This window comes from Meles meles, chromosome 3 (assembly GCF_922984935.1).
Source record: "Meles meles chromosome 3, mMelMel3.1 paternal haplotype, whole genome shotgun sequence".
NCBI classification, from domain to species: Eukaryota; Metazoa; Chordata; class Mammalia; order Carnivora; family Mustelidae; genus Meles; species Meles meles.
Genome location: NC_060068.1, coordinates 141,195,494 through 141,221,667, shown reverse-complemented (window position 1 = coordinate 141,221,667; position 26,174 = coordinate 141,195,494). Strand labels below are relative to the sequence as shown.

Sequence of the window (26,174 nt, the reverse complement as noted above, 5' to 3'; positions counted from 1 at the left end):
AATGAGGCAGACTGTTCTCCATCTCTAGGAGAACATTTATTGAAAACATACTTTGTGTCAGCTGCTGTTCAAACACTTCTGCACTTTAACTCATTTAAAGACTTTCTGGACTTCAATGTTCCCTTCCCTTCAACAGGCTGTGGTTTGAGGTAAGAAAGGCTTAATGGAGAATAGGGGACTTGAAACAGAACTTCCAAACTCCCACAAGGACAAAAATCACTAATCAGAGGAAAGGCATGCTATCTTAAGGCACTTCTCTGTCAGAACACACGATCACCTGCCTCAGAATCACCTTTGGAACATGTCTGAAAGCAGATTCTCAACCTCTGCCCTCCAAGATTCTAATGCAGTGGTTCTGGAGTGGGGTCTGGGAATCTACTAGAAGCTTCCCAGGTGACTCTGGTAGTTGGGCAGATTTGGGAAGTGTTGATCCCAACACACTCCCCTCTCTGTGAACATGATAGTACCAAGACAGCCCAGACCTAGAGCTGCCTACCTAATCAGTGGTATCTCCAAGCAGAGAAATGAATTCTTTGGTTGATTAATGCAACAAATATTTAACACCTGTGCCCTAGGCTCTGGGCCAGGTGATGATTATGGTCCCTACTCTCAAGGAACTTCTGTTCTAGGTCCTTCTCTTATTTTAGAAGCAAGTCATCCAGCCCGAACCAGAAAGGCTTCAGGAGGTCATCAGCTAATCCATCCTTACACAGTTGGGGAAACCAAGACCCAGAGGGGGAAAGCAACACGTTCAAGACAACACAGTGAGCAATGTATTTTCTGCTGGCAAATAGGCTGAGATATCCCAGCGTTCTTTCCAGGAGGGGGCTGCTTTCAAAATCTGTGGGCATCCATTTTTGCCCCCCCTTTTAAAGGATTTTATTTATTTATTTATTTTAGAGAGCATGCGTACACAGAGGGGGAAGGGGGGTGAGAATCCAAAGCATTTGACTCCCTGAACTCGGAGATCATGACCTGAGCGGAAAACAAGAGTCCCACGTTCAAATGACTGAGCCACCCAGGTGCCCCCACTCCTTGCTTCTTAAGCTGTAAACCTGCGTGGAGCAAATGTTCCTAGCAGTCTCACCGCAGATCTTGCTGTCATTTTCAATCCTTAACATCCCTTCAACTGGAATGGAGGAAGGAGGGAGCACCACGGGGGTGTTTGAAAACCTAGGAGTCAGAAATGTCTCCTAGGATTGAGCCTTCCATCCGTTCTTCAGTTAGAGTTTAAAGCCCTCTCCCCTGGCTATGCTGGAGGACAATGTGCGTGCCTCCCCCTGCACTTTAGTGCCTAAAGAAGAAGGGGCAGCCTCATAGGTCCACAAGGACCCGCACCCATTTCTGCCCAGACTTGCTTATGTCACTGTCGCCCGGAGCCTAGGGAGGAGAAGGAGGGTAAACTGCGCCCGCCCCTGAAATGCCAGCCGCCCTACGATTGGCTACAGGGACTCCGGGCCGGCCGAGGATTGGTCATCGCTGAGGGCTTGAAAGGCGGCTGAGGGCATCGGACCCCTCAGACGGCGGTGGCCCGGGATCGGACAGCGTCTCAGGCGAGCCCGAGACGCGCCCCGTGCCCGCCATGGCCCGGCTGTTGCGGGCGTCCTGCCTTCTCTCCCTGCTCCTGGCTGGCTTCGTCCCGCCGAGCCGGGGGCAGGAGAAGTCGAAGGTGAGTGAGCCTTAAGGGTGGGGGCCCGGCGGGACTAACAGAGCTTCCAGGTGTCCGTCTGTCGGTGGCGAGGCACCCGTCTTCCCGCGCTCCCCTCCAGGACGGGCAACACCTGGTGCGAGGACCTTAACCCCGGTTCCTCCCTCTCCGCCTCCGGGACCTCCGCCCGGCGCGCCCCTGTCTTCGCAGTTTTATCTTGGGAGATCTGGGTGCCCTGGGTGGGCAGAATGCATAGGGAAGAGAGTCACCCTCGCCGAGCTGACCCTGTCTGCCCCACAGCTGCCTCAGTGTCGCCTTGCTGCGGGCATGCCAAGCCGGTCCCCTCCTACTCCCCTCCAGGAGGGCTTGAAGTGGGCGGGGGCACAGAAAAAGGCCTAGAGACTCCGCGTCACGGCTGGCTGCGGAGGTTCGCAGGGGAGACGGACAGGCAAGGAGAAAGAGAAGGATCTGGGTGGTCCCCGTCTTGGAGAATTATGGCGAGGGCTCTTCTGGCCCAAGCATTAAAGCAGGTAGACATGCCCGCTTGGATTCCGGGGCGTTGGTAGAAGAGGCAGACATCCGTGACCGAAGCACTCTGGATTGGCAGTACACAATCCCCAGGACACTGGCTAGATCCTTAATCCTTTCTGGGCCTCAGGTTGCCCATCTGTGGGGGCTGGGGTGGGGGTGGAGCGGGATGGGGTGGGGTGGGTAGGTCAGGTGCACAAGGAAGCTGATGGTTTCTCAGGGAATGCTTGGGGAAGCGGCAAAATCCACCTGCTGCTCTGCGAAGGTGTGTTCTGGGGCGGCCTCCCCACCCACCACCCACTGCCCATAGCAGCCTGAGCAGACCTGGTCACTGGAGAAAGTTCGGGACTGCCAGCTCACAGGAGAGGTGGAGTTCTCCTGAGCCTCTGTCTATCCCCAGCAGAGTGTGTGACCCTTAGCTAGAGTGGGGATGCTGAAGCCAGGAGTGGGATGACCCAGCCTGCTCATCTCCTAGGATAGTACATGCCAGAATGTGCCCAATAGACCTCTCTTCTTTCCCAGGGTGGAAGGCAGAAGCCTTTGGGTATAGACCCAAAGAGATTTTGTCTCCACTCTCTCAACACACACACACACCCACCCCTCATGCTTGTATAAGCTCAAGAGAAGCTTTGAGCTTCTGTCTTTCTAAAATCTTCTGGGTCTTTAAGATCTTAGGAGTCCATAATCCTATTTCCAAAGGGTCTTTAAGATCTTAGGAGTCCATAATCCTATTTCCAAAGTTCTATCCACTGTCCAATTAGCCCATTCCAAGCACAGGGTTCCTTCTGTATGTGTCTGTCCCCCCATCCTGTCCTGTCCTCAGCTAAATCCTATTCAGTCTGTTTCTCTTTGGAGTAATCCTAGAAACTAGATGGTTATAAAGGCATTTCTACACTTCCTCCTTTGTATCCAGCCCTGTTCATTATCCTCAACTCAAAAGTCATTTTCCAGGTTAGGGTTGGGACTGAGTGTCAAGATGGTGGTGTGGAGAGGGGGGGCGCCTGGGTGGCTCAGTGGGTTAAAGCCTCTGCCTACGGCTCAGGTCATGATCCCAGGGTCCTGGGATCGAGCCCCGCATCGGGCTTTCTGCTCCGCAGGGAGCCTGCTTTCTCCTCTCTCTCTGCCTGCCTCTCTGCCTGCCTCTCTGCCTGGTTGTGATTTCTCTCTGTCAAATAAATTAAAAAAAAAAAAAAAAAAGATGGTGGTGTGGGGTAGAGCTGGCGTTGGGCGAGCCAGCAGCATGGAGTCAGCCCTTTACTCTCAGTCTAGGGAAAGCCAGAGAAGATTGGGCCCTGACTCAAGAGGGCTGGAAGTAAGAAGGTGGACCCCAGGAATAACTCATCATAGCTCTGTGTTATTTGCAGAGCTCTGGGGGAAGGAATAGGTGGATTCAAAGAGAACAGGATGGGTATGTCTAGAAAAGTCTTAGGGTGAGGTATAATCCTATCAGAGGCAGCCGATTAGGACTTGCTGACTAACGACAGTCTGGGCATGCCCATCTCTCCTCCCAGGGCCTTAGAGTAGAGATGTCCTAGCTCCAGATTCTAAGACTCAGCCACCTACCTTACCTCCAGCTCCAGGGCCAAGGGATAGGATGGTGGGGCACGTGAGGAATGGGATGGGCAGTAGGTGACCTTCTCGGAGGGATGTCTGCCTCCTCCCAGTTCAAAAGGTGGAGCCAGATAATGAAGGAAATCCTCCTTTCCTTGCTGTGTCCTGTCTCCAGTCCAGCTTTAAGCTACCCAGGCTCCCTGTCCTTGCTGTGCAGAAGGACTCTGCAGAAGCTGGAGAGGCTAATGACCGCTGACGTGCACGGGATCCTAGTAACCGCTGGTTTCTAGGTGACTCAACCAGGCAGAGAGAATCACGGAACCACAGGCTGACAGAGATGAAGAGCCTTTGAGACAACACTGACTCTGAGCCCATCTGACAGGCGAGCCGCCAGAGCCCCGCAGAAAGGAAAGGAGGGGTCATGGTCAGAGTCACCACTGAAGGTGTCTGAACCCACAGCTGGGCTCAGTGGTCCCGGTAGACAGCTTGGAGGCTCTGTCCTCATCCCTTCTCCCCAGAGACACCTTGCAGCAGCCTCCTCTTTTCCCTGGCTGGAGATCCTCAAAGCCCTCTTCACAATACCGGAGGACCCCCAGGGCCTTTTCCCCCAGCTGCCGGCTGAATAATCACTATCTCCTGATATGGGGATTTCTCTCCTCAAGGCTTTCAAGACTGTTCTGATCTGTGCAGAGATTCGCACAGCTGTTTGGGGAGGCAGGTGACGTTATCCTTGCCTGTCAGCCACCTGAGGCTCCCAGAGTGAAAGTGACACACTCCTCCAGGGCCACAGAGCCAGCGAAGACTAAAAAGCCCAGCCTAGCCAGAGGAGAGTCCCCTCACCCCACCCCCATCCTGAAGCTGTGCTCAGAAGCAGATTGTCCTGTTTACAATCTTCTGTTATTTGGACAACCTGTTGCAGGCTTTTGTTCTTGTCAATTCCCAGAATTTGCCTTTGGATCAGGGTGGAGGGGAAGAGCTGGAGGGGCGAGTGGGGGCGGCCTTGCCTTCTGGCTGCTAGACCTCTGCGGCCAGTGGGCCAGGTGTGCTGTGCCCTGGTTGTTTGTGTTCAATGGTGGAACTGACCCAGCTGGGGCCAGGGAGGCAGGGGCTAGAGGGATGTGGAGCTTAGAGGACCTGCCTCTGGCACTCGCCGTAAGTCATGGGGCATGGGCTGCCAGTCTCATGGAAAAATAGGGAATTGGCACTGAGGCCAAGAAGAGAGCTCGCAGCTCTCTGGGAATGGCTTACAGGAGGGAGCCCTGTCTCGCCTGGCTCAGCAGGCCTGAGACATTTTCCAGGCTGTGATGAGTTTTCTATACCCTCCTGGGGCCACACCCTGCCAACCAGATGACTCCCTTCACCTGGCTGGGCCCGGGTGCCTCACCTCAACAGCAAGACTTCCAAGACGGATGGGGAGGAGAGGGTTTGGATTTGCTTCTCTGACTCCTACCGCCCATCTCTCCTGATCTATAATGCTAGTTCGTACTTCATTTGTTTATTGTCTGGGTACCTGTCTCCTCCCCCATCATGGCCAGAGATGACCCAATATAATTCTGGCCAACACTCTCCTTTCCCCTCATGACCAGCACTGCTGCTGATTGTGTGACTGACGCTGAGACACCCTTTCAAGAGTAGACCCAGGTTTTCGTCGCCTGTGCCAGAGCTGGGGTAGGTGGAGAGTGGTGTCCAGGCAATGCCCTGCTGGTTGGCAGTGGTCCCTTCCTCCCCCTGCCCACTGCTGGTGATGCTGGCAAGCCATCATGGTTGAGCACGACTGATCCAGTTCAAGGTTCTCATCTTATAAAAGAGGAAACTGAGCCCAGAGAAGAGAAGGGGCTAGCCCCAGACCACACAGGAAGTTAGTGGCAGAGCTGGACATGGAATCCGCATCCCCACCTGAGTCCATTGTCTACTACTTGTTCTAGAAGGTCACTTGTCGCGGGGGTGGGGGGGGGGGGGTGGGGGGGTGGGGGGTGGCGCGCAGCATACCGGTCATCCCAGCTACACACTTACAGGGAACATCTCCCATGGGCGAGGCCCTGTTGGTTTCCCCTTGCCGGCACACGGAATCCTCCAGGCAGGCCTCTCCCCTTCCTGGCTCCTCCTACTTCCCTATATTGTAGCAACAGCCTCAGCTTTCCAGTCCTTCAGTCCTCCATATCTGAATCACCCCTCTGCACACAGCCACTTCCTCCTTTCTGTTCAGTTCGGCCTTGACAATGCTGTCAGCCGGCCCACACTGTCCCCTGCCTGGCTGGCTGCAACGGCGGCCCCAGGAGCCTCCAGGAGCAACCCAGAGTAAGGCAACCTCCTGCCCCAGCATGGTCTCTCTCCGGGCCTGGCCAGTGTTTAGGCATTGGGCACAGGAGGCAACGGAATGGCATGGAAGTAGGACAGCAGGATTCCACACAGCCAGCTGCTGAGTAGGGCTTTCATAAGCATTCCCTTAACCAAGGAAGAAGACCTTGGTTCTGGTCCAGTTCTAGTTCTTAGATTGGTCTTGGGTAAGTCACTCTGCCTGTTGGTCTCTTTCATGATCTTGAGATGCCCGGGTTCCCTTCCAGCCCTAACCGCTCCCCGCCACTGGTCTTCCTCTGTTCCAGACGGACTGCCATGCTGATGTGAGCGGCACCATCTATGAGTACGGAGCCCTCACCATCGACGGGCAGGAGTACATCCCCTTCAAGCAGTACGCTGGCAAATACATCCTCTTTGTCAACGTGGCCACCTACTGAGGCTTGACGGGCCAGTATGTTGGTAAGAGTCCACCCCCGCCCCCTCCTGTGGGGCTGTTTCTGCCAGTTAGGCACGTTCTAATCACAGGAGCTTTTTTTGGTTCAAGTAGGAAGGGGTGACCAAGATCATAAGATTCCAAGTCCTGTATCCCAACTCTACTGTCTTCCATATTTCAGTGAAGATGACTATATAAGCCTGAGGTCTGACTGCCTTCAGACATGTTCCAGAAGATTCCCAGTAACCCTTCATCTCTGGGGACCCCAACTGCCCCAAAAGAAGAGGGATGGAGGACATTTGGTCTGTGCCTGGGGTGTTCTTCCAGGGAGTAAGAAATGGTAGCTTTATCCTGGTGAGAATTTCCCATCTGCCCTCAGCTCCATTGGCCCTAGTGCTTTTCTTGGCTCCTACCCGGAAACCGGGCAGTTAGATTGAGGCCCGAGGACATGTGTCAGTGGCAATCCCAGGTGTTTGCCCCAGGTTTTGTGATCCTGGTATCCTCACTCCCCTCTGCTTAGCCAGGGCAGAGGAAGCAGCCTGAGGGAACAGGCCGACCAGAGGCATCTGACCCCACCCACAGGAAAATGCCACGGGGCTGAGCACAGTCCGCTGGCAGCTTTTCGGGGGAAGCAAGGGCGACCTGACCCTGAATGTCTGCCTGGCCGTCTCAGGCAAATTCCCGGAAGCAGAGTGACAATGGGCTGGATGGCCCAGTGGGCTCTTGTCTAGAATCCTTCTTTCCAGACTTTGGAATAGAGCAGAGTGTGTTTATGCAAGAGACGGGCTGGGTGCGGGCACTGAGGGGACCCGGAAGCTGGGCCAGGGCCTCCATTCGATTCCCAAACTGCCAGCAAGTCTTCTGCCTTCTGCCCAGGGATGTATGGCTCTCGCTCCGAGGGACTCAATCCTGAGAGTCCTGGAGGAGCCCTTAGCCTCCAGGCCCAGTGGCAGTGAGCCGCTGAGTGGCTTGTGGTTTGACAAAGCGTATTGCTTTCTCTCCAGACCTCCAATGCAACCATACTGGAGTCAGGAGAATGGGGCTTGTGGCCCAGCATTGTCACGCTCGCTGAGCAATCTTCCCCCGTCAGGCCTCGGTGATTTCAGCTCACAGTGGGTGAGCAGGTGGAGGGGCGCAGACAAGACAGGGGCCCTTGATAGTCTCCCTTCATCTCTGCTCTCTTTCACCCTGGCCCAGAACTGAATGCACTACAGGAGGAGCTTGAACCGTTCGGTCTAGTCATTCTGGGCTTCCCCTGCAACCAATTCGGAAAACAGGAGCCGGGAGAGAACTCGGAAATCTTACCCAGCCTCAAGTGAGTGCTTGCTTGCTTGGTGTCCTGAGCAAGCACAGTCCCTCGTGCCCCAGCCAAGGTGCCGGGGGATCTCTTGCATTGGCCCTTATTCATGACGGGTACTTAGCCGCCAAGAACCATGCTCCCCTTCCAGGAACCCTGTTTGCTGGCATGAATGGAAGAGAGGTCGGAGACAGGGATGACTGCTTGTGTGTGCATGATGGGAGGGTGGCGGGGCTGGGGGCTGTGGTGGGGAGAGTGTAACAGGGGACAGTGTTACTGAGAAGGTACCAAACCGGAAAAAGAAGCTTGCACACCTACACTGTGCCTGTGCCCATTCAATTTTCATCAACTCCCACTGCCTGGTGTGGAATAAGATCCAGATTCCCAACCCCCCCCGCCCCCGGCTTAGACCCTTCTTGTCATTTCTGAGCCCTAGGCCCATCTCCTTGGGACCCACATAAGAACATTCCTTGTAGGCATGTCCGACCAGGCGGGGGCTTTGTCCCCAATTTCCAACTCTTTGAGAAAGGGGATGTGAACGGGGAAAAAGAGCAGAAGTTCTACACGTTCCTGAAGGTGAGTATGTAGCCACACCTGCAGGAGTCGCTGCCCGGGCTCTAGACAGAGCTACAGCCACTCCCAGCTCCCGCCCCTGGGGGAGACATAGCCCATGCCACCCTCCCTTACCTCTGGGCCCCTGGGGGGATTTCCTGGCATCTATCATTCTAACCATCAAGCTTGGCAGACCCTAGGATCCCAACAGTCCATTGTATAGATAAGGCCCAAGCAGAGCCCCAGAAGGGACAAGCTGCTAGAGTCCTACAATCCTTTAGAACCAAAGCTGGTCCTGAGATTCCATTTTCAACTCCGAAATTGGTGCTCTTTGCTCAGTGCCAGGCTTCTCCTACCTTCCCCTCTACCCCCTCCTGGAAGGCCTGGAGAGGGAGGGTGGGAAGGGCCCCAAGCACGGTTGACGCTCTTCTCATCCTGCTGCAGAACTCCTGCCCTCCCACCTCAGAGCTCCTGGGCTCACCTGGCCGCCTCTTCTGGGAACCCATGAAGGTCCACGACATCCGCTGGAACTTTGAGAAGTTCCTGGTGGGGCCAGATGGTATACCCATCATGCGCTGGTACCACCGGACCACGGTCAGCACCGTCAAGATGGACATCCTGGCCTACATGAGGCGGCAGGCAGCTCTGGCGGTCAAGGGGAAGTAAATCAGGCCTGCCCCACCCCCTGTCCACTGTGCCGGGGCTGGGGAGGGACTCCGTTCAGGAAGGAATCCATTTCTTCAACTACACCACACTCCCATCATAGACCCCTCACTATTACACAAGGCCCCAACCTGACACAAACACGTGCAAACAGTTGTGTCTGTACTGCTGTGCACGTGGGTGTCTGCACATGTGCCTACAGGTGTGTGTGACAGTGTGTGCAGGAGGGAATACCACCTGTGTCTACCTGCGTGAATACGGGGAATGTGTACCATATGTGTACACACAGCTCTGTGCTACCGAGAGTGCGGGAGAACACCTCCCCTTTCTCTCCAGTTCTGTTCGGACGAGAACCATTCACTTTCAGCTGAGCCCACGTTAAAACCAGCTCAAGCTCCAACTGTTCTGTTCTGACCTAGACCTCAGCTTGGGGGTGGCATCTCCCTTTGCCTCCAGGTATCACCACCACTTAAGTGCCCAGAAGTTTCTGGGTCTACCACACTGCCCGATCTCCCTCCTCTCCACCATGCAGCCTCTCTCCTTCCTGAAGGGCCCTCTCGAGTCTCCTACCCTCCACCCCCGCCGTCGTGCTCCCCTAGAGCAGCCAAGGCAGATGTGAGAGCCAGGGCCACATCCCCCGTGTCAGGAATGGCATCTCCATGAAGGAGGGGCCCGAAGCCCTCGTGGGCGGACCTCCCCTGAGCCTGTCTGAAGGGCCGGCCCTTAGTGCATTCAGGCTGAGGCCCCCGGGCAGGGATGCCACCCCTGCTTTTCTGGAGGACGTGCCCTTTCCCCTCACCCTGGTCCCTGGCATTAGACTCCTCCTTCCCTGTCTGCCCAGTAAAGGCCTTTCTGCAACAGCTGAGCCTACTGTGGTGCTTCGTCCTTGGGGCTGTCCTCACTGGGCTGGGTAGGGAGGGAGTTGGAGGGAGGAGAAAGAAACGGAGGGAGTGCTTTGGGCCCCTGCTGTTTGGTTTTTACCTAAACCCACTGTGCTTCTCTAACTTGGCATTTGGAGTTTACAAAAGCAGTTCCCATCCACACTCATTCCCTCCTGCAATTCTCCAGGAAGCTGGGGCTGAGACGACGTAGTCCATGTGATGGGTGAGGAAACAGTCTCACAGAAGGGCCAGCCTTGCCCACTGCCTCCCAACATGTGAGGTCGCCTGACTCTCAGCCCAGACTTCTTCCACTGCCCCTGGGTGCCCCGCCCTCCGAGGGCCTTGGAGCAGAGCCCGGGGGAAATCTGCCAAGAGCCCTGGTGACGGTCTCGAGACTAGGGGCGAATGGGGCATAGAAAGCAGCACTCTCATCGACTGGGGAGGGAAACACTAGCCAGGCCGTAAAAAACACAAATCACAGAATACTGATCTTCAACTTGGATTTATGTCCAAGATTCGTGCAAACAGCTGGCCAGGGACAGCCAGCCACCTTGATCTGGGCCTCTGGCGCCCCAAGTCTTCAGTGTGGGGCCGAGGGTCTGGTAGCCTTACGGTGGGTCCCTCGGCACGGGTGGCTGGCGTGGCCTTCATCCCAGGCTGCCACGGCGCTGGCAAGGCTGCCGTGGGTGGAAGTGGAGGGCCCTGCGACAGAACACGTGCCTTCTGCTTCTGGGAGCAAACCCGTTCTTCTCGCAGCTCCTCGGGAGGGAAGGCTTGGGCATGGGGCAGGTCCTGCTACTACAGGGCTTGAAGCAAAAATTCAACACACATGTGAACTGAACATGTTCCACAGAGGGGCTGGGACCACTTCCGGGGAAGTTTCGAAAGGGAAGGGTCTCAGCTGTACCCCACTCTTGAGACTGAAGTCCCCCAGTGATTCCACAGAGCACGGCAGGTCAAAGTCGGATGAGGCCTCTCTCCACCTGGTCCATGCTAGGCGGTGAGTCTCCTCGTGGCTCCAAAGGACGGGCCAAATGGAAGCCTTCTGTGTGGAGCCTCTCCAGTCTGGAAACAGCTTAGGCTGGTCTGGGGCACAACCCAGGAGCCCCTCAGCCTCCCATCCAGCCAAGGCTCTGGCCACACAGGGAACATGGCCTCCAGTTTTTCAGCCTCTGAGATCAGGTGGTCCTGCAAGACGGGGTGGAGCCAAGTGACAGAATCTGGTCTCACTGAGGCCCCTCACGGTCATTTTTCGTAGACTCTAAATAAAGAAGAATATTGAGGACTTAGAAATGATGGGGTAGAGTAGGTTTCAAAGGCCTGTGGGAACCAGCAAACAAGAGCGGAAATTCCAGAGTTGAGGGCTGCCGAGCATCAGGTCCTGGGCTAAGATTTTAGGTACATTTGTCGATCAGTCCTCCCTCAGTCCTATGAGATTCAGTCCGGCGGATTATTTTTCCTTCATGGAGGAGGGAATAAGGGCACAGAGAGATTTTTAAATATTTGCCTAAAGTTCCAGATCTTAGCCCATGTGGCTCCAGATCCCAGAGTGGGAGCATATCTGGAGGAGGAGAGAGCCCTGCCCACTAGCCCCTTATCCCTGCAGCATCCCAGGGGCTCCACACAACCTTCAGGGCTTTGTCAGGAACCAGGAGAAAACGGCAGACCAGCCTAATGCCTCCTGCCAACCACCAGCTCCTCCAAGCCACACTGGCTTCCGTCATCCCGCAGTGTCTGCTCGCACACCCAGCAGAGCCGGCTCCAGCTTGTCAAAGCCACAACCCTCAGGAAACACCTCTTTGTGCTGAGAAGGATTCAGCCCCCCGTCCCCCCTCCACCCCCCCCCCCCGCCCCCCGCAAGGCAAGGCAGTGCTCTCTGCCCTGCAGAGCCCTGCAGGAAGCAAAGGCAGTCACCGGGGCCCCGGAGTCCCCCTGTGACTAGCAAACCGACCTCTGGTCCCCAGCTGTTGCTGGCCGGCACTATGACAGGATGGAGCTGTTCAAAATGCAGACCTGATCTGTCATGCCACTCTGCTTTAAACATGTCCGAGGGTGGCCCATCATCTTTGGGATAAAGACCAGCCCCGCCATCGTCTGCAGGTCCCCCTGGAGCCTGGACTCGCCTACCTCCCTGCTCTTGCCTCGCCTGGCTCTCCTTCCCCACCTTGTCCTCGGCTTCTCCAGTCTTCTCTGGCCTTCCCTCGATCCTCCAGTTGGCTTTCCTTCTTCCCTCCCTCCCACCAGGGCCTTTGTACGTGTCATTTCTCTGCAAGGACATCTTCTACTGTTCCTCATGCACTGAGGAACTTCACTGCCCCCAGCCCAGGTCAGGTTCCTCTGCTATCCGCTCTCCTTCCTTCAGAGCACCGAAGTGCACTCGAATGCCCGTCTGTGTGATGTCTGTGTGTGCCTTTTACTCATTTCTTCCTCCCGCACGAGGCAGTAATGAGCTCCTTGAGGACAGGAACCCTCGACTGCTTCTACCCACGTGGCTTCCCCAGCACCCAGCAGAGCGCCTGCCATTCAGACACCAGGCTCGGAAGAATGAATGAATGACTTTAACCCCCTCGCTCCCCGGTCACCTCCCCATCCTCTCCACCCTGTATTGGAATGTGAGGCCTGTCCTGCACCAAGAGCAGAAGGTAGTGACATCATCCCCAGACTGGGGCGTTCCTGGCAGGTAAGAAGTTATCCCCCCCAGGGGAAGGAGAGACCTGGGACAAGGCCACTCTCACCTGGCTCCACAGGCCTGGCTGGGGGCGGGTCCATCACTTGGGAGCTCTGGTTGCGCATCCCGCTGCAGGGCGGCCGCCAGGTGTATTCTGGCTGCAACAGAAGTGGGGCTTAGTAGCCAATCACCGCCCTCAAAAATCCCAGGAGCAGCTACCACGTCAGCACAGCACTCAATACACGCTAATCCAGCGCACCTGAATCCTTACAACAACTCGGGCTGCCATCCCCATTTTATAGGTAAGGAAACTGAGGCTCAGAGGGGTTAAGAAACTCGCTGAAGGACATCTAGCTAAGAAGGTGGCCAAGCTTTGGTTCTAGGTCTCTACAACCCCCAAACCAATCCCTTAAGCCCCGCCTCTGCTCCAGTGTAGACTGCCAAGAAGATGTGTGTAAGGACGGGCAGAGCAGGAGACGCTGCCATTTGTCCAGGTGGGAGCGGGGATGCCGAACCAGGACCGTGGCAGAAGGCTGGAGAGGGTGGGACAGGTGGCAGCAGCTCTTTGGAGAAAGAATGGAAAGCAAAATGGAAGAAAGGAGGGAGTGGAGGGGAGCGGAAGGGAAACTGGAAAGGGGAAAACAGAAGGAAAGCAAAGGAGAGACTGAATAACTGAGGGCCTGGTACCTGGTTACAAGTGCAGGTTCCACGAAAAAGGCAAACCCAAACTGAGCCCCCGGCCTGCTTCCTGCCCTCCCTCTGAGCCTTTCCTGTCCTACACAAGAGACCCTGAGTGGCTTTGGGCTGGAGTCCTGCCTGGCTCTGGACGTCTGCCTGCACACCACAGTGCTGTTCAGCCAAGAGCTAAGAATGCAGTCTCAGACCCCCTCCCTTGACCTTGCCCTCTGCAAAATGCATGGGTGGGGCTCTTGTGTGTCCTGGGGGGGGGGGGGGGCCACAGACTCACCAGGTGGAAGAGGCGTGAGTTTGGGAGTGGGGGTGGGTGCTCCATGGCCATGGGGGGCGGGGGGTAGCGGATCTGGGACCAGTCCTCATAGCCATGGTGTGGCACCATGGCTGGCATGGGCGCGTAGGCGTAGGGGTAGGCCCCGCACAGGTGCTCTGGGTGGGGCTCCACGTGGTAGTGCTCCGCCGAGGCCTGCAAGAAATGTTGATGTCTGGCTGTAGCCTGTGACAGGCCATCCCCAGTGATGCCTGTCTTGTTGCCCTTTCTCTACTTGGTATCTTAGTTCTCTGAAAGCTGGTATAGGGACACAGGTGGCTGGGTACCGGGACACTGGTGGCTGGAACAGGGGCACAGGTGGCTGGTACAGGGACATAGGTGGCTGGGTACAAGGGCACAAGTGGCTGGTACAGGGGCACAGGTGGCTGGGTACCGGTACACAGGTGGCTGGGTACCGGTACACAGGTGGCTGGGTACCGGTGCACAGGAGGCTGGTACAGGGGCACAAAATATCCACCGATGAAGCTAATGTGTTCTGAGCGCCTATTCTGTACCAAGTATTGTTCGAAGTGCTTGCCCTGCACTACCTCGGTAATTAGCTGGATACCTGAGAAGATGCTGCCTCCCCCTCAGGCTGTAGCTCCCTGAATAGGGTAAGATGAAGTAAGTGCTGCTTCCTCCCTCAAACCTCCTCACCTTTGCTTTCCTCTTCTGCTGTTTGAGGGCTTCTTTTGTCTTCTCCTCATCTTTGAATGCTTTTAGCTGAAAGAAGGGAGGGAGAGAAGACTGTTGGTCCAGGTGCTTCCTGGCCAGGCCTGCACTCAGGCCATAAGCAGCCCTGTGGGCTGATGGGCTGCAGCAGGGGGCCAGCATTCCTGGCGGCCCTCCTGGTCCAGCCCCAGGGAAAGAAGGCCGCCATGGAACAGAGTCCAGCTCTGGCAGGTAGCTGCAGGGGAGACCTGCTCACCGTACATGGTCTGAACAGAGGTCAGGAGGGTTCACACAAGCCTCCTATTGCCCTAGGTCCCTATTAACATCCTTCAGTTCATTTCTGAGAGAGAGTGGGGGACTCTAACCATGGAGGCGGGGGTCAGAGGTCAGAGAGGAGACGGGACTTGCGGAGGTAGGCGGAGCTGGAAGGACCACGTGCATCCTGACCTCCAGTCTCCACCAGGGCCCCGCCAAGCCGCACCCCTACCTCGTGAGGGCAGCCGGGTGCCCCTTCCTGGTCAGCTGCTCTCACCTGGGCATTGGACAGGGTGACCTGGGCCTGTAGTCTCTCCACCTGCTTCTTCAGCTCTTCCTTCTCCTCATTCATGCGTTCTCGATCGCTGCGCTCCCTCTGGAAGTCCTCCTCAAAGATCTTCACCTGGAGAGGAACGGAGAGGAGGGGAGGGAAAGGGAGGGTGAGGGAGGAGGGGCTCAGACCGCTCTGGCCTCCTGCTACTGTCACCCCATCCTCACAGCCATTGTGAGGACTCTGGCTCCCACCTGCAAACAGAGAAGTTTCTGGTTCCCCCTATTTCATAATCTGGGCTTCAACATAGAGCTTTATTTAAACAAGGTATACGTGGCTTAAAAAAAGGGGGGGTCACAAGTGCCCTCACCAGTCCCATCCCTTCATCTTGCTAAGGCCCCCATAAGAGGTGAGGTCACAGGCCCGGAGCATAGGGGCAAGGCTGGAGGTCGTCTCCTGGCTCCCAGGGGACCTACAGAACTCTCCCAAGGCTTCACCGGGGCCTCGCAGCTCCCTGCCCCTGAGCCCACACTTTCACCTCCCATGGAGGCCAGTGAGATGCTGGCCGGGTTAGACCTAGTTTAGGGGGCTCCAAAGCATGGCATCAGATAGAAACACATGGGACAGCCCTAGCCTTGCCAATTTCCTTTCAGTCCTTCTGTGCCCCTCAAGGAGCAAGTCTCCATTTATGCTAGCATGTCTTTAGGATCTTTCCAGTACTTATAAATTTCCCTTCCCTTCCCTCAAAGAGGACTCAAGTTCAGAGTCTTTATCAGGCAAGACTATCCAGTTAGGAGTTTAGTAACACTGTTTTTGGGGTGCCTGGGTGGCTCAGTGAGTTAAGCCTCTGCCTTCATTCAGCTCAGGTCATGATCTCAGGGTCCTGGGATGGAGCCCCACATCAAGCTCTCTGCTCAGCAGGGAGCCCGCTTCCCCTTCTCTGTCTGCCTGCCTCTCTACCTACTTGTGACGTCTCTCTGTCAAATATATAAAATCTTTTTTAAAAACCCTGTTTTGGGCGCCTGGGTGGCTCAGTGGGTTAAAGCCTCTGCCTTCAGCTCAGGTCATGGTCCCGGGGTCCTGGGATCAAGCCCCACATCGGGCTCTCTGCTCGGCGGGGAGCCTGCTTCCTCCTCTCTTTCTCTGCCTCTCTGCCTACTTGTGATCTCTGTCTGTCAAATTAATGAATAAAATCTTTTTTAAAAAACCCTGTTTTTCTTTTACTGTATTTCTTGCTTAGCAAGAAATAAACAGTGTTTTTCATTTATAGCAGTGATATAAAGTCCCTTCTTCAATACATTTATTGAAAGCGATGTATTTAAATTTTTTATTTTTTTTAAAGATTTTTATTTATTTATTTGACAGAGACAGAGAGAGAGCATACAGATGCACAAGCAGGGGAAAGGCAGAGGGAGAGGGAGAAGCAGACACCCCACTGAGCGGAGAGCCTGATGTGGGGCTTGATCTCAGGACTCTGGGATCATGATCTGAGCTGAAGGTAGATGCTTAACTGAGCCACCCAGGCGCCCCTAAAATTTATTTTTAAAATACTAAGTAAATAATAGCACAGCCGGGGTATAGAGACAGTTAACTCAAAAAGGTGGCAGGGGAATGACCTAGTTAGGAACACAGTGCTGGAAAGGATGAACCTATAACCAGACAGGGGTCCTGGCCAGCAGCCAGAATGTGGACTACTAATTAGAGCTTCCACGGGATTCCAAGCCCATTGCGGGTCCTCAGGAATGCTCCAGCTCCGGACTCAGCACCTCCTACTGACCTCCTCTTCTTGGACTCACCTGCTGTTTCAGCAATTCGTTCTGCGTGACCAGCTCCTGTCTCCGTAGGAGGCCGCCGGCGCCTTCTGGGCCCCCAAATGCTGCTGGTGGAGAGGAGGGGGAGGCCTGGATGCTCAGGGCTTCCTCCAGGGCCTGGGATTGGGAAGAAAGGAGACAGGCCCATCAGCAGAAGCCCTGGAAGTCTGGCCCCATGGGAGAGGTCACCTTCAGAGACCTTCCTGGCATGAGTGACAATATAACTGCCACCACCAGTACTATCTACTAAGGGCTACCCTATTTATTTACGTGCCACACATCATTTCATTGGATCCTCTCCACAGTCCTATGAAGAAAAGACTGTGACCATCACCCCCATTTGACAGATGTGAAAACGGAGGTTCAGAAAACCGTGATGTGTCCAAAGTCACACAGCTTAGAAGCAGACTAAGTGGGGGGTCCTCACACAGAAGGGAGAATGTCGCCCTCGCTGAGCCGGGGCAGCACACTTCCCAGCACCCAGACCTAGAGAGAATATTAAGCCCTTGGGAAAGGTTCCATGTCCTCAACTTGCCTTGCCCTCAGATTCTTTGGCTTTCCAAACCTGTGGCTCCCAAGCCGAGCTTTCTGACCCCAGCTCTTCTGTAGTTAGATTACACTAGAATTTAGTTTTGACTTATTTAATATTTTGTCTTTCTAAGCCTGAAAACGGGCTGAAACATCACCAAATAACATTCTGAAAACAGAAAAGCACCCTTCTTCCACCACGCTCACGAAGTCCTTTCCTTTTCTTTTCTTTCTTTTTTTTTTTTAATATTTTATTTATTTGACAGAGAGAAATCAAACTAGGCAGAGAGGCAGGCAGAGAGAGAGGAAGAAGCAGGTTCCCCACAGAACAGAGAGCCCGATGCGGGGCTCGATCCCAGGACCCTGGGATCATGACCTGAGCCGAAGGCAGAGGCCTTAACCCACTGAGCCACCCAGGCGCCCCCAAAATCCTTTCCTTTTATGGAAGCAGTGTGCTCAGAGCTTCTTAAAAGATCTCTGTTAATGGGGTTCCCCTTCAGCACAGTTAGCGTGTTACTGGAGGACTCTGGAAGCCCGCTCAGGACCTGCCACGCTCGTCACCATGTGGACTTTAGCCCCCAGTGCAGTGGGGCTTCTGCTCACCATGCGTCAGCAGCGCCCACAGTGCCTCCCTAGGCAGTGGGGGGATGAAGAAAACCTCCCCCAGTGTGGACTTGGGCCCCTGCTTGGTCTCCTTGACTCTCCCAGCAACCCATGGCAAGTGCTGAGCTGAGAGTGAGCCCTGGCCGCTGCAAGGGCAAGTTATGGAGCCACTCTATCCTCCTGTTCTGTCTGCCTATTTTTTAGATGAGAAGACTGAGGTCCAGGGACAGGGAGAGACTTGCTGGAGGTCATAAGCAAAGCAGATCACTTGCCTTGCATCGGTCACCCACACGTGTCTGTCTCCCGCTACGCTAGGGAAACCCAGAGGGCAGTGATCTAGCCTGAGTGACCTCTAGGGTCCAGCACCATGCACAATACCACACTCGATTTAGGTCCCCAAGACCCCCAGCTCGGGACAGGTCATTCTTTTCCCTGAGAACAGGTCCCATGGTTCCCCACACTTGGCAAAATCAATGCTTATCAAATCCCAAAACCAAACGGAAAGGGCTCCTGTAGCAGGGTTGGGGCCCAGTAAATATGCCAAACTCAGGCCAGACCCTGCTGTGGGCAAGGTCAGGAGGCAGTGGGGAGGCAGACAGACAAGAAAGGAGGCAAAGATGAACCACAGACAACTCCAGGGCTTTCGGAGAATGTTTCCTTTCAAAGCTTCCTCTCATCAGCTTGCTCCTTTAACTCCTGTGCTGGAAGGTGGGCAGGGCTGGAAGGTGTCCATCCAGGGTTCAGATGGCAAAACAGAGGCTTGGGAGAGGCTGGAGTGGCTAAGCTGGGATTAACACCAGCCTCAGAGCCGGCCTCACCCCTACCCACTAGCCTGGGCTCAAAGCAGCAGGCCTCAGCTTTAAAATCCAGCCTCCACCCAGATGCCCCGTCTCCCTGGGTCCCGATTCTCAAGGGCTGGAACCCTGGGGCCTCTGCTCACCCCTCCCTTCAGCAGGCGTTTCCTGAGCATGGGCTTGGTGCTGGGCACTGTGCCACATGCTGGGGGCACACAGGCCGGTGAAGAGGGGCACCTCCCCCTGCTGGAGGGGAGACAGAGCAGCAAATGGGCCACCAAAGGAGATACACGGCGCCCACCTTGTTGAGCCTCTGGATCTCCTTTTCCTGGTATTCCCGCTGTCGCGTGAGCGGGCTCAGCTGATCCTGCAGGTGCTTGACCTTCTGGCGCAGCTCCTTGGCCTCTGCTGTCAGCTGCTCCTTGTCGGTCTGTGGGGAACACAGCGCTGATCAGCAGGTGCCCCCCCAGGAGGCCTGAACTCCTTGTCCCACCTGCCCCCCACCTTGGTCAGCCAGGCCTCCTCTCTGCCTCTCCCTCAGCAGTCCCCAGTGCTCGCATGAAGACACCAGGCAGGGCATCAGAGCCCTAATGCCCGAACATCCCATCCTCAAGAAAAAGGCAGCTTGGTTCAGTGAAAGACTCTGGGTTCTGATACCAGCAACCTTGCAAATGAGCTGAGACCTTGGCACTGTCACAATACTCTCTGATCTATGCTCCCCCATCTGCCATAAGTTGGGGGCTCTTCACACGAGCCACAGATGGGTGTCAGGAGGTCTGTGAGCCCCCAAATGGGATGCAAAATTTTGCCTGTGTAATTTTCTAGGGAGAAGAGCCATAGTTTCCTCCAGATTCACACTGACGTCTTCTGTGATGCACAGAAGTGATCAAACCACTGAGACTATCTAAAGATCTCTTAGCTCTTACGGTCTCTAAGCCTAGGACAGAAGACACTTAAAGAAATAAATGCAGCATAAAAGGTAGAGTGTTCCTCCACAGAGAAACAAACTACCGTGAGGTGAAAAGAAAGGGCATCACAGCTGAGATGAAACCAGGGAGGGCTTCCAGGTGGAAGCCCTGCTCCCACACCCACTATGGGACAGGCAGGACTCCTTCACTGCAGAGGGCCACAGCGGGACTGGCCTTTGGGGAGCATCAAGTCCTAATCCTTTGATGTGATGGGAAATGACTGTCCAGAGAGGGGAGGTGACTTACCTAAGGCCACACAGTGAGCTGGGCTAGAAGCCAGGTCTCCTAATTCTGGTAGGTGCTCCCTCTCCCCATGCAAGTCAAAGGAAGTGTTTCAAATAAGGGAGGTCAGCCAGAGATCGGGGAGGGCAGCCTTGGGCAGACCTTGTGGGAGGGGTCTGGACTCCCACTGAGAGGCTCCAGGATTAGCATGGCCTCTGTCACCATGTGTCCTTAACACAGAGCTACCTCCTCCCAGCTATCAGGGAGGACTGTCCCATCCCATGGACTTGTCTCACCCACCGATGTAAGCCAGGGGAAGGGGCCAAAGAGCCAGGGGTCTGGTAGACAGTCACAGATGTGACTGCCCCCAGGGGATAGACAGGCAGTGTCCTTGAACACACACATTCAAGGGAAGGGGTGGTCACTGAGGCAGGCCGAACCCTATGATAAAGCCCCTGGGGTCACACGTTGAAAGAGGGAACTATGAAATGCAATCCATGTTGAAAATGGCCGTTTTTAAGCAGGTAAAAGCAGCCTGTGCCCAGTTCCCATGAAGGGAAAGACACAACGACTTAAATACAATCTTCCAAGAGTCTGGGGTCCCCAGTGGCCTTTCGTCTTTAAGCTTTTCCAAGGTCCTGGAAAGCCTTGGCTGTTATCAGTCACACACTGATGGCTCAGACACGATTTCTTCAGGGGACTTGCTCCTGGCCCCGCTCAGACCAGACCTGGCTTCCCTTTATGCCTGGAACTTCTCCTGTGATACTTGAACACACTTGTTCCTATTTGCTTCTGTAATGACTTGTTTCCTGTCTCTTCCCCACCCGCTGATCTGTTCCCCGCTGAGTCTCAGTGCCCAGCACGGCGCCAAGTGCACGCTCTGCTGAACAGCGGCTAGACAATGAAGAAAAGGGAGCTCTGTCTGATATTTTAGGCACCCCCCCGCCCCGCTCCAAACAGCCGTTACTGCTCTAAACATTCAGCTGCAGCCCACTCCCAGCAAGCACCCGAGCAGCCTGCATGTGTCTCTTTTATACTCTGTGCTTCCCTGTATGGTTCCCCAGTCCACAACATTTTAATTAAAGAAATCATTTAATTAAACAAAAAGCTCTCCTGCATGCAAACATGAAAATAGGGGAAGCAATAGCTAACCCAAACTCCTCAATTTTCAGAGGGGAAACTGAGGTACAGGGAAAGAAAGTGCTTTTGCCTCTGGCCACAAAGCCCTTAGCGCTCGACCCCCACACCTCCCGACTCCAGCCACCCCCCCCACCCCGCCCCACTGTCTATTTACTACACTGAGCTCTCAGCTACTAAGGTGGGGGAAAGAGGCCTCACGAGCTGAACCTTCAGGGCCAGCAGTCAACTTGCCTCCTCCATTTCGATCTTAGACTTGGCCAGGAGAAGCTTTCGGTCAAAGTCACGCTGCTTCTGTTCTCGCTCAGCCTCCAGGTCAGTCACCTGCTTCTGGAGGTCCGCCAGCTTCTGGCGCAGCTCAGTGATCTAGGTTCAAAGGCAGAGACAGGGAGTGCGTGAGGGAAGGGGAGGAAGCAGAGGGTGGAGACCGGGGAGGTCCCCGAGAGCACAGCCAGGCACCTGGGGCTCAGCCGTGAGTCCCCATCACCCCACACTACCTTCTGCTCGTACTGCTGCTTCATAGACCGGAAATGCTGGTCCCACTGCTTGTTCACTTCCAGCAGCTGTGGGGAGAGACTGGGGTTAGCAGGAGATAGGCAGCGAAGGCACAAAGAGGGACAACACCACATGGACTGGCTGTCACAGTGCGTGCGGTGTGTGTGGGAGAATGGTGGTCAAGGATGCTCTGCCTCGAACCCTCCCCTTCTTGAAGACTCCATGTTCCCCAAGTAAGAACCTTTATCAAGCGCTGTATTTTATCTTCACCAGGGAAGCAAGACTAACATCAAAAGAGCAGTAAAATTACGTGATTCTGGAGTAAACTTTATGTAATTTACATAAATTTATGTAATTTATGTAAAATTATGTAATTTTGGAGTACGGTGACACAACACACGTGCAACCTGGGGTTGCGTATGAAAGCTTCCCATTTTCGTTTTCCTTAACTCATTGCTGGAGTCTGAAAAGGAAACCTGAAGGAGCCCTCGCACCAGTGTGTGTAAGTACCCAGTACCAGGCTGGCCTCTCAGCAACGTCTGCATGATGGCAAAATCTAGAGGACTACTGACGCGTAGGACGTGGGTTAAGAAAATTATACTAGAAACCAAAAATGAGAAGCTGTGCAGTTAGTAAGAAAATCAGGCCCCTAATACACTGGTACATTTCTAGGACAACCCGAATTATTTGCTCTCCGTGACACACCACTTCCTCAGTGAAGAAAAACAATCCTACACCGTTAAATGCATAAAACAATAGGAAAAGCTAACCCCATCTCAGACTCATTAACGTACGATGAAGAGTATTCAAAAGTGAAGAAATATAGTGTATGTCTGATACATAAACAGTGACCCTCAAAGACATAGTTGATTTTGGAGGAGAAAAAAACCTGTAATCTGCAATCATGCATTATGGAGGATATCATTTTTTTCTGCTTATTTTAAAAAAACAGATTATGCACTAGTTAAGTACATAATAAAACTCGGGACTGTTGCCAACTTGTGGGCATCTCTAGGTGGAGAGATTCTCAATATTCCTCTAATGAGCATTATATTACTTTTGTCATCAGAACGAAGACCTTACAGCAAAAGCAAAAGAAAACTAAAACTGATGCACACGTAAGCAAAAGACTAATGGAGGCCTGACCTGCTCCCGGGCTGAAGGCCCAGGAATCCAGAGGAAAAGCTGAGCTGTGGGGGTGGGGGGGTGAACAGCAAAGCCTACAGACAGGACTGGGCTTCCGCCTCCAGTCTGGAAACACTGGCCAGGGGTGGGAGATGGTGGGGGCACATGGGCACAGCCTCAATTCTGGAGAATTCCAGCTGGTGATAAGCAGTGCTATGAGAAGGCATCAGATCCTCTCCTCCTGTGACAGTCCCTCCTCGACCCAGCAGCATGGTGACAAAGGAGCTCCGGGCTCCCCGCCCCTGATGCTGCCACCCACCTACCTTCCACCACCCAGGGTGTGCCAGAGAAGCCTTCCTAAACTATCCCCCTGCCAACAATTTTAGGCCAGGCCCCAAATGCCACGTCTTCTGAGCGACCCTTGTAGGCAGGGGAACTGATTAAGAAATAAGAGACCAGAATGAGGTGGCAGGTCTCTCTCCCATAGGCAGATGGTTCTGTGGTCACCATGGCAACTCACCCTGGTGACCTAGGAGGAGACAGGGGGCCAGGGAGGGCCTTTGTCCTGCCAGGCCCAGGAGGGAAGGAGGGTCTTCCCTGAATTCCACCCCTCCACCCCCCCCCCCCCCACCTACCTCAGTGCGCTGCTGCTCCAGCATCTTTACCTTCTTCTCAGCTGCACCCAAGGCCCCCACCTCTGGGCTCTTCCCTGCTGTCGCACAAGCCTGGGGAGAACCACAGAAGGACCCTCAGCAAAGCCTCAAAGAACAAGGCTCCTGAGGGCCTTTACCCAGGGACCCAGGTCTCACTCTCCCACTTCTCTAATCACCAGGCCAGGACACCACTCCACATCCCAGCCATGACTAAGCCTGCTCTGGAAAGTCTATCCAGATCGTTATTCCTCCTCCCCTGCCCTCCTGCCTTCCCGCTCTCTGCTCCCCTTTCCATGGCCACTTCTTCCCCTGCTCAGACTCTATAAGGCACTGCCACCACCCCCCACCCAACATCAACCAAAAATCCTTCACCTAGATGGTAAGAGTTATGGCTTTTTAAAAAAAAAATTTACAAAATGTTTATTACAAACCTGTTTAGAAAGATATGGCATAAAGATGTGTGTGTGACGAGTACACGCACGTGTGCTTCCTAGCTCTGGCCTTTGAGAGAGCCTAACCCAGGGACACTCCGGGAGCAGTGAGCACACGCCGGGCCCACATCTTTGTTTCTAAATGCTATTCGCCAACAAAAAGATGCAGGGCTCCTTAGAGAAGGATTGTGATTCTAGGGGCAGGTAAAACAGAAGCAGAGTTGGGAACAACTTGTGCCAGGAAGTAAGAAAGCGCTGGGGCGCCTGAGTGGGTCCGTCAGTTAGACGTCTGACGCTTGGCTTTGGCTCAGGTCATGGTCTCGGGGTCTGAGATGAAGCTCCATGCCAGGCTCTGCACCAGGTATGAAGCTTGCTGAGGTTCTCTCCTTCTGCCCCTTCCCCCGCATCTCTAAAATAAACTAATCTTTAAAAGAAAAAGTAAGAAAGTGCTCAATAATAATATGAAGAAGCAAGGCATGTCTCATGGGCACAGGAGACAACTTGAAGAGCTTCCTCTGGCCTAAGCTGGAACAATTTGAACGAAAATATAGATCATGGTCGTAGTAGATGATGACCCAAAGAACAAAATAAATATCCTTGAGTCCATAACTGGTAGAAAAGACTAGCTGAATAAATAAGTAAGTGGAGGAGAAAGGCTAACTCTCCCTTACAGAAGAATTCTAATTACTAAATAGAGAAGGAGCAAGGGAAATTCAAAATCTACTACGGTCATGATCTCTGCAGGTAAGATCCATCACAGATACTAAAATAAGAAGTGTAAGGAGAAACAGGACATTTGCGCAGACTTAAAGTTTCTCCTCAGAACTAAGTATTTATTAACCACAAGGGGAAAATTGGTTCCTTTATTACAGAGAAACTGACACATACCCCCTTAGCCAGCAATCAGTGTGGACCGTGATAAGACACAGTGACGTCTTGTACCCTTGCTGGGATGCACCAGGAAGTGCATGGCGTCCCTCCTACCATGCTCTTGTCCAAGTTCAAGGGCACACCCTTCATCTGATCATGAGGGAACACCAGTTAGACTCACACTGAAGGACACATTACAAAATCACTGGCTGGTAGAACTCCCAAGCGTCAAACTCATGAAAGACAAGACGCGGCTGGGCCAGGTCACAGACCGGAAGAATCTATGGAAATGTGGGGTCCCAGACTGGTGATGCCCGGACAGAAAGTGCTGGAGAAGGATGCAAGTGAGAAACCAGCGAAATGTGAACAAAGTCTATAGGTTTAGTTAATAGCGTTGTTTATTTTCTAGTTTTGATCATTGATCCGCAGTTACGTAACTTGTCAAGGGGGTACGGAAAGTCTCTGGACTACTTTTGCAACTCTTCTGTAAATCTAAAGTTATCTCTAAATAAAGTTTGAAAAAATTTTTTTGTAACTAGGAGACGTTGAGGTGAAAGAGAGTAATGAGCTTAGGAGGCTGGCGGTGGAATGCTGGCTCCCCATCCGAGGAGACCAAACAAGGTGGCTCCGAAGGCCCCACCCTCTGATAGCCTGTGGGCTTGTCACCATTTGTCCTGGGGTCACTGCCCACATTCTCTCTCTCTATCCCCTGCCCCTGCACCCGCTCCCCTGTATTTCCCCGGGGGTTTGGGTGGGAGTGGGCAGGCCTGGGCCCTGAGGGCAGCATTCGTGAGGCTCCAGTGCCCCCTGCAGGCTGAGCCCTGTCAGCACACCACAGAATGAGCCAGGAAGGGGAGTGGGCTGAGGGAGCCCTCCAGAGACCCTGGCCTTTAAGGAAGGCAAGAGATGGGCCTGCCCCTAGAAGCCCGCTGCCTCCTTACAGGGCAAGGAGGAAGAGAGGATGGGGGCTCCCGGGGGTACACCCTTAACCTCCATGAAGAAGAAAAGGGTCAGCCTGCCTGGCTGCGGGCACCAAAGCTGCCATGAGAAGCAATAGCTAAGGTTACCATCCGCTCTGGGCGCTAAACCTACTTCACAGGTATCACGACACTGAATCCTCCCACCATCCTCTGAGGCCAGCGTCATCGCTTCCATTTTACAAAAGAAGAAGCTGGAGCCACACAGTTGGTTTGTGTAACTCATCCATGGTGGCTGTGCTGGCAAGAGGTGGGTGAGTGCTCAAGCCACATGGGGCTCCAGGAGCCACTGCCTCTAACACACCCCTCCACGGGACCTTCCTCCCCAACAGGATGCTAAGAGCTGGACCTCCAGGGAGTCGAGCGACATGAGTTGACACCGAAGGGCTGGGGAGAGTAAAGAGGCCTGCCCGCAGAATCCCACACCACCGTGGCTCGGGGGGCTCCACTGGTCACAAAAGGACAGCCCAGGCGGGCTCTGCCCTGAGGGGTGAATGGAGGAGGGGAGGGGCGTCATGGGCTGGAGTTCGCCATTTATCAGCGTGCGTCTCTGCTGCCCCACTGGTCAGCCTGCTAGCAGGTGACGCAGGGAGCTTGGTGACAGGAAGTCATGTGACCTTTCCACACCTCCTGCCAAGGCTGTCATGGAGTCATCATCCCAGCCCTGCCTAGCACATGTGTGGACTGGAGATCCAAATAGGATGACAGATTTGCAAGTCCCCAGTGAGTTCCACATTGCCACACAGTAACAAGGTATTAAGTTATTAAGATAATTACTGCTATTACATAGGTGTGGGGTTTGTTAAAGATGTTGAGTCCTGTTGTGCAGCCATTAAGCCC

At 54.2% G+C, this 26,174-nt stretch overlaps 2 protein-coding genes across 4 annotated transcripts in view; one reads left to right on the top strand and one right to left on the bottom strand.

Annotated features, from left to right (window-relative positions):
- Positions 1–1,502: 1,502 nt before the first annotated feature.
- Positions 1,503–9,830, top strand: GPX3 (glutathione peroxidase 3). The gene is made up of 5 exons (XM_046000538.1): positions 1,503–1,669; positions 6,331–6,484; positions 7,656–7,773; positions 8,232–8,331; positions 8,752–9,830. The coding sequence occupies exons 1-5, from the start codon at positions 1,583–1,585 to the stop codon at positions 8,971–8,973; spliced, it is 681 nt and encodes a 226-aa protein (XP_045856494.1). The 5' UTR covers positions 1,503–1,582; the 3' UTR covers positions 8,974–9,830.
- A 507-nt stretch (positions 9,831–10,337) lies between these two features.
- Positions 10,338–26,174, bottom strand: part of TNIP1 (TNFAIP3 interacting protein 1) — a 43,289-nt gene continuing 27,452 nt past the window's right edge. For 2 of the 3 annotated variants that reach the window (XM_045999560.1, XM_045999562.1), the window contains 10 exons: positions 23,039–23,128; positions 21,281–21,346; positions 21,018–21,149; positions 18,758–18,886; positions 16,517–16,648; positions 14,727–14,852; positions 14,180–14,245; positions 13,487–13,678; positions 12,587–12,677; positions 10,338–11,112 (listed from right to left, as the gene is read on the bottom strand). In XM_045999560.1, the coding sequence (XP_045855516.1) occupies positions 11,078–11,112; positions 12,587–12,677; positions 13,487–13,678; positions 14,180–14,245; positions 14,727–14,852; positions 16,517–16,648; positions 18,758–18,886; positions 21,018–21,149; positions 21,281–21,346; positions 23,039–23,128 (1,059 nt within the window). In that variant the 3' untranslated portion in view covers positions 10,338–11,077. The remainder of the gene's footprint in view (positions 11,113–12,586; positions 12,678–13,486; positions 13,679–14,179; positions 14,246–14,726; positions 14,853–16,516; positions 16,649–18,757; positions 18,887–21,017; positions 21,150–21,280; positions 21,347–23,038; positions 23,129–26,174) is intronic. The other variant, XM_045999561.1, reaches the window with a different exon arrangement.